The sequence below is a fragment of the Anarrhichthys ocellatus genome, unplaced genomic scaffold (genome assembly GCF_004355925.1).
Source record: "Anarrhichthys ocellatus isolate YVR2014 unplaced genomic scaffold, GSC_Weel_1.0 scaffold157, whole genome shotgun sequence".
In the NCBI taxonomy this organism is placed as follows: domain Eukaryota; kingdom Metazoa; phylum Chordata; class Actinopteri; order Perciformes; family Anarhichadidae; genus Anarrhichthys; species Anarrhichthys ocellatus.
Genome location: NW_022280187.1, coordinates 465223 through 472161, shown reverse-complemented (window position 1 = coordinate 472161; position 6939 = coordinate 465223). Strand labels below are relative to the sequence as shown.

At 42.1% G+C, this 6939-nt stretch overlaps 2 protein-coding genes across 2 annotated transcripts in view; one reads left to right on the top strand and one right to left on the bottom strand.

Annotated features, from left to right (window-relative positions):
- Positions 1–697: 697 nt before the first annotated feature.
- Positions 698–6408, bottom strand: LOC116400246 (olfactomedin-like). Its single transcript, XM_031877989.1, has 4 exons — positions 6039–6408; positions 4944–5156; positions 4115–4247; positions 698–2010 (listed from the first exon to the last, which is right to left on the bottom strand). The coding sequence occupies exons 1-4, from the start codon at positions 6207–6209 to the stop codon at positions 1154–1156; spliced, it is 1374 nt and encodes a 457-aa protein (XP_031733849.1). The 5' UTR covers positions 6210–6408; the 3' UTR covers positions 698–1153.
- LOC116400245 (uncharacterized) overlaps positions 5840–6939 on the top strand; it is a 5522-nt gene continuing 4422 nt past the window's right edge. Inside the window, exon 1 of the mRNA XM_031877988.1 lies at positions 5840–6213. Coding sequence (XP_031733848.1) covers positions 6208–6213 — 6 coding nt within the window. The 5' untranslated portion in view covers positions 5840–6207. The remainder of the gene's footprint in view (positions 6214–6939) is intronic.

Genomic DNA, 6939 nt, shown 5'->3' with positions numbered 1-6939 from the left:
ATCACAAATTAATTAAAAATTTGGTTTTGGAAAAAGTGCTACCAAAGTTTATTTCAGTTTTTATTTGTTTTTTTTGATTGATTTTCCAGCTTTCTTAAATTTACATTACAAACATTTGTTATAACATACAGTGTGTGATATGCCCTACAAATCCTTACAATATGAAGTACCTGATTTGGTATCGGCCCCGTTTTCATCTGGCATTAACAAGCGTCTAGTGATCCAGTCAAATGTGGACAACAGTTCACACCTGATGTTAGAATGCATCTCCAGTGAATGGATTACATATCCCCGCTCTTCATGCAAATAAACACGCACATCATTTTCAGTTTTGCAAAGACCAAATGCGTCGCTGTTTTTAACCAGCAGCAATGCACTTCGTGTTCCTAGTCTGCTGGAAATTAAAAGAAAAAGAAATCAAAACAATACAGACTTTGATACACTCTTTATATATCTATGGACTTTTTTAAATGTTCAGCCATCGTGGACAAAGCCAGCTGATGGAATTTTAGAACCCAGATGAGAAACAGGAACGTAGTTTCCTGTTTGGTCCGTGTCGGGGAAGCATCGGGAGTGTGTACACTACAAAAGAAATGTGGTCAAATGTGTCCCAGACCGAATGTGACGGTTCACCGTGTGGGATTAGGAGTGGATCAGAGACTCAGGCGCAGACTTAGACACAGGACACAAGGTGAGGTGAATTGCAAGGCTCTTTACTGGGCATCAAGCAGACAAAAATAGAATCCAAAAACAACTCCAATAGGGAGTGAGAAAAATCAAAACTGAAAATAAAAGGCAAAGTCACAAAAGGGCTTGGTCACCAAAAGCACAGACACAAACCGTGGGGCGCAGAGGGTCAACACGAGGGAATAACCACAGGAGAGCGAAGAGTCCACGGGAAGGGAAAAGGAACAAATGATAATCCGGCAACTGGAACAGGGCAAGCAGGGGAGTATAAGTATGTGAGGGGTGATGAGCGGATTTCCGGCAGGTGAGTGGAAATGAGTGGGATTTGCAGAGGGAAAAACCAGGGGCAGGTGATTTGGCACAGGTGGAGAGAATGAGCATGATCAGGAGAGACACACACACACACAAACACACGTAGCAAAACCCAACTGTGACACCCACTCTGCAAGTGGTTTGAGTGATTGAATCACAAAGTGTCGAAGTGTGCCTGGTAGGCCAGTAGATATCCATCGTTGTACATGTAGATCTGCCTGTTGATGGGGTTATAGCTCAGGCTGGCCACTCCTTTAGCCACCTTCTCTAGCGGCAGTGCTAGTGTGTTGTCCTCTTTGCCTGTTGCTGTGTCGAAGGCATAGAACACCTCTTCGCGGTATTCGTCCACATACCGAGTGGCATACAGTACGCCGCACACCATGAAAGCATTGCTCACCGCCTTCTTGAACAGCCTCGTCTCCCACGTCTGTGTGACATTGAGCGTCTTGGCCTCGCCGTCCCAAATCAAACGGCTCACCACTAGATTACCATGGTTACCGACGGTGGCATACAGGGCCCATAGTCCCAACTCATCTGCCTCCACATCCACATCACTATTGGCGCGGCAGTCATAGTAACAATACGGGAACTTGTTGTTAAAACCCACGCCGATGCCCGGAAGGGTCACCCGCTGGACGGTGCTGCTGTTTAAGTCATAGCGGCAGACATCTGCAGAGCGGTAGCAGTGATAGTACAGCGCTTCGCCATATAGGATGGCACTGGGACCCTCAATGGTGTTGACGTGAGTGAAGGATGGAGCCACTGTGAAGTCCCTGTGGTTGGCGGAGGCCATGAAGTCTTTGTATGTTTGGTATAGTCGCAGGGTGTTGCCCCAGATGTGGCTGTTGAGCAGAGGCTGAACCCAGTAGCTGTTCTTCTGTCCCTCGCTGTCCATCTGGGCCTGCTTTCCCCATGAACCAGAGATGTAGCTCTTGCCATGGGGACTGACCTTAGTCATGACAGGATCGCTAATGTTGGAGATCAGGCCCTTGAGGCAGTTCCTTTCCCGGCCTGGAAACAGAGAGAGGCGAGAAGGTAAATGCAGAGTGCAGTCTAGAGCAGTGGTTCTCAACTGGTCTGGCTGCGGGACCCACCATCACCCCTTAATGACAAGCCGCGACCCAAATCGAGGAAAATTTTCAACTTCTCAAATTTATTTAATGAAAAGATGGTGCAGTTTGAACCTGAGCTGAAAATGTCTTCTGTAGTCGTAGTATAGGGAGCTCTCTTGTACATAGATATGGTTCCTGTCAGTCCCCGTCCCACACATGTTTCACGTAAACGAGTAAAACTGCTTTGTTTGTTATGTCTGTAGATTCGTCCATTTGTAATGCAAAATGACCACTTGCGTCATTCGAGCTGTGGTCTGTTGTTTGATGTCATCCAACATGTCTTCATTTCGCCTACTTATAGTGTCATTTGACAGAGGGTTAGTTTTCAGTTTATCCTCTGCTGATATTAGCATTACAAGGCATTAACACCAAATATTGTTAAGGAGTGTGAATAGAGGGCACTCCACTGCATAATAAATCCCCTTGAAAATAAAAGCACAGGATTTTTTTTTTTTTTCCAGGCAAAGGCCCGCGACCCACTGAATATGGGTCCGTGACCCACCAGTTGAGAATCACTGGCCTAGAGTAAGAGTAGCCAACACAGGGACACAAGATGCTAATGAGTCGCCCGTGTCTAAAAAAAAGCACGAGTCACTGGGAGAGTTTAGTGGATGCTTTTTTTCCCCTGAGGCTAGCATATTTTCAGAATTATTTGCAATGGTAGCTGGATTCCCGCAACATGCAAGAAAAATGCGGGATCATATATAAAACGAAAATCCATCCTGTCGGGCTTTAAGTAAAGAGTTTGTGCCCAGTAAGACAGAGCACGGACCAATCGAGAGTCCTGTGAGGAGCTACTGGCAACTATGGGCGTGGAAAATGTACTAAATTTTACAAAGTTTAATCAATCGGGTGCACTTTGAGAGCAAAATTAAAATGCTAGATCTATGAAGAACTTTGTGCTCTTGTAACCAATTCTGTTCTCAAGGAATGGTGGTATGCTACTAAGGACATTTGCTCAATTACAATTTTGAGGTACTTTTACTTTATTTGAGTATTTCCATTTTATGTAACTTTATAACATTTATTCGACAATAATAGTTACTAGTTAGGCTACTTTACAGATTCAGAATCAGAATACAATATACAAAATACAAATCAACTAATAAATGATATTCTATTATCAAGTAGTATATATCATCATTATTAAGTGTTTGAAGTAGTTAAAATAGACACCTTTCAGCTGCTACATTAAAGTGATGACATTGAACACATTGATGCATCAATATTTATAATACAATGTTATAGGCCTACCGTGAATATATTATTTGGAATGGGCCATTCTGCAAATGAGTTTACTTTTACTTTTGGTACTTTAAGTACTTTTGGTACTTTAAGTATTTTGATCGGAATCTTTTTTGACTTTTATTAAGTAATATTTTGAATGAAGGACTTTTACTTGTAACAGAGTATTTACACACTGTGCTCTCGTAAATCATTTAATCAAACACATCGGTGATGACACGTCAAAAAAGTCACACCCGCAAAGCATGGTAAACAAGACGGGGTTCGTGTTTCAAGATGGGTCTTGAAACACGAACAAACAAACACGCGCAGATATCGCCGCACCGCTGCTTAAGAAAAGGGACCCGCCGGCCAGCCTTCCCTGTTGAGAAGTGTAAGAATATTTTTGGTTCATTATTAAACTGTGGCTGGACAAAATAGACTTTGGTGGGCAGCCACAGTCGAAGTAATTAATGGGAAACCAAAAAGGGAATTTGTAAAGTCTCAGGGGGCGAAGTATTTTTTCTGAGCCTTGTGGATCCCTCATAAGATGCTACCACATAGTTTGAGAATAATAATTAAAATGTAGAGGATGTTCAGTTTCAAATTGCATTTTTGAAAATCGTTCCATACAAAATTACCATTTAATCAATGCAAAAATATTTGTTCAGTTGTTTAACAAATAAGGCAAAATCAATTGCAATTTTCATACATGTGATTAAATTACTACACACACACACACACACACACACACACACACACACACACAGTATACTTGCCTCTGAAGTCTTTGGGGATGGACTTGCAGGACTCAGCACTGTTCTTCAGGTAGCGCAATGTCTCTTTGACAGTCTTCATGTTAATTGTGTCTGACATCTGCATCCTGTCTACAGCTGTACGCAGTTTAGCCACCTAACACACACACACACACACACACACACACACACACACACATACACACACACCCACACATACATTTACAACATTTTACACATACTGTTACTGTTGAAACACAAATTGGCAATTAGGGCCCTCTTCGTCAAAACTACATACATACGTACATAACTCTTGCAAAAGCAACACTTCATTCCAAACTATATAAACTCTTCTAAAAATGGCATTTTTGAATCACAACTTTACACCCAAACACCAAATAAATAGCTCTGTCCATATGCCAAGTGAACACCGATGTGCTAAGTATCAACCTGTATTTCATAGCACACAGAGGCTTTTAGCTTTCAATGACGTGTCTAAAGGAGCTAACCGTATAAATTTCAAACGAAGCGTAAAGCAGATAATGTGCTTATGGTTCGGCATACCTGGTCAATAGATTACTACACGAGTTAGTGCTTTCAATCATTTTGCCACAAGTACCTTTTTTTTGAGGAATTGAAATGAATAATTTCAGTTGTGTTCTCTATTATTTCTGTATTGTACCCATGACATTACACTAACATAATGCAGCATTCTTATTTTAGCAATATGATTCTTTGCTGTATCATATTGATATTTGCTGATGGAACATAGAGTTTCACATCATGTTACTCATGTGGACGATGCTCTGCAACTTTAGAAATAATAACTATTGTCACTCATGTTCTGCAGTACCTCTTTGGAGAGTTTCGTTGTTTGGCCGTCGTTTAACTGGCTGTGGATGGCACCAATGTCAGTCTCCAGTTGGCTGAGCTCCTGGCCCAGCAGGTGCAGAGGCAAGTCTGTGTAAAGGCCATGGTTGTGCAGGTACTGGTGAGGCTTCAGCCGCTCCGTCACATTCGTTATCAGAGCCTGGATCTGAGGGAGACGCCTGTTGGACAACTCCACCTGCAGGGAGACACAGATAGGGACTCTGAATGTGTTTTCAGGATTCCAGGTTCAAGTAGTGTATTCTGAAATGTTCTTCTTTTCCTCATTTTCATTAGGTACTGTAGGCTACTATGGATTACTGAACTGGGCTACAGGGCACAGGCCCAGGGGCCCTAAGTGTCAGGGGCCCCTCTGACCTTCAGCTACAAAACGTCCCAAAGAGACAAGCATGAACCATGAAGAGACCACAAATGACCATAAAATGACCATAAAATGACCATAAAGAAACATAAATCGACTGCTCATGGACAGGCACAAAACAAATATAAAGACGCAAAAGTAACACAAAGAAACACAAAACGACTAGAGACACGAAAAGACTACAAAGAGATGCAAGCAGCTGAGAGACACAAAACAACTGCATTGAGACACAAAACAACTACAAAGAGACATAAAATGACCACAAAGAAACATAAAACGACTGCTAAGAGTCATGGCCAGGCACAAAACAAATATGAAGACACAAAAGTAACACAAAACAACTAGAGACACAAAAAGACTACGAAGACATGCAAAACAACTACAAAGAGATGCAAGCAGTTGAGAGACACAAAACGACTGCATTGAGACACAAAACAACTACAAAGAGACAAAATTACCACAAAGAAACATAAAACGACTAGAGACACAAAAATACTATGAGAACAAAATAACTAGAAAAAGCTTGTTTTATGGGCTGTTGATCTGTCTGCATGTTGGGGCATCAAGGAAAGTGCAAAGAGGTTTGCCTCATTATGCCCTCTTAGTAGGGAAGGGCGGGGCTATTGTCCCATATATCATTCATAGCCTGGTTTTTACAACATTTTATTATTGAAAAAAAAAGTGCTGCTTAGTTCTCACCTGTTCCTGCAGGCTGCTCAGAGATCCTTCACAGGACTGAACCTGCTGCAGTGCGGCCTCGTAATTCACAGCGGGGAATGACCACTTGGCGGGGTTCACCTGGCAAACACACGAGCCGTTCTTCCTCTGGCCCGACACACGCTGGGCCCGGACGTCACCCTGCAGTTGCATGCGAGTAAGAAAAACACTGATGTTGTATACAGCAGGTTTACAAGGACAGTAAAGAGACTGCACTGATAAAAACAACCAAAAAAAGTGCTATTAGCATTAGCATCTTATTGAGTAGGATATCAAACACACTGATGAGAGCAGCAGCAGCAGGAGCAGCATGTTTACAGTTGGAGAGATGAGTGGTGGACTGACAGGGACAGACGCTGGTGGGACTGAAGTCAACGCACGTTTTCCCCTGACTGACGAGTCACCACGGAGCCTTGAAACCACTCAAGTGGATGTGAAACTCTAGAAGTGTGAAACTGTGGAGTTTCACAACAGTTATGGTCAATTTAGGAGTTTCCCTTATTTCCCCCTTTAGTTCAGTCAGTTAACTGAATTCCTCCTATTTTTAATTTTTTTTTTTTTAAAAGCTTCGCAAGACCTGATCTTTGCGTTAACAATTAATATTCTCTAAACTTTATCATGCAGTGGTGTATTTGATAATATAATCAAAATACTCTGCACACTTGAACGTGTGATAGGCGCGTCAAATGATTGGAAGATTCTGTAAACTATCTCACTTGCTGCTGGATTACTTCAAATGTATGTATTACAGACAAAAAATGTTTTTATTCATAAATCTAAACAAAATTTGTGGAAATAGTAAGTGGAAAAGATGGCCTTCTCCACGCAGTAGTGGACCAGGAGCCAATCAGAGAAAGCTTGTTACACCCCATGGTTAATTTGC

What these genes read in the sequence shown, in the direction of transcription:
- LOC116400246 (XM_031877989.1), bottom strand. Translation starts at nt 6,209, where the DNA reads ATGCAACTGCAGGGTGACGTCCGGGCCCAGCGTGTGTCGGGCCAGAGG. An exon ending in CAACGAAACTCTCCAAAGAG is followed by an intron (nt 4,248 to 4,943) that starts GTACTGCAGAAC and finishes TGTGTGTGTTAG; the next exon opens with GTGGCTAAACTGCGTACAGC. An exon ending in CATCCCCAAAGACTTCAGAG is followed by an intron (nt 2,011 to 4,114) that starts GCAAGTATACTG and finishes CTCTGTTTCCAG; the next exon opens with GCCGGGAAAGGAACTGCCTC.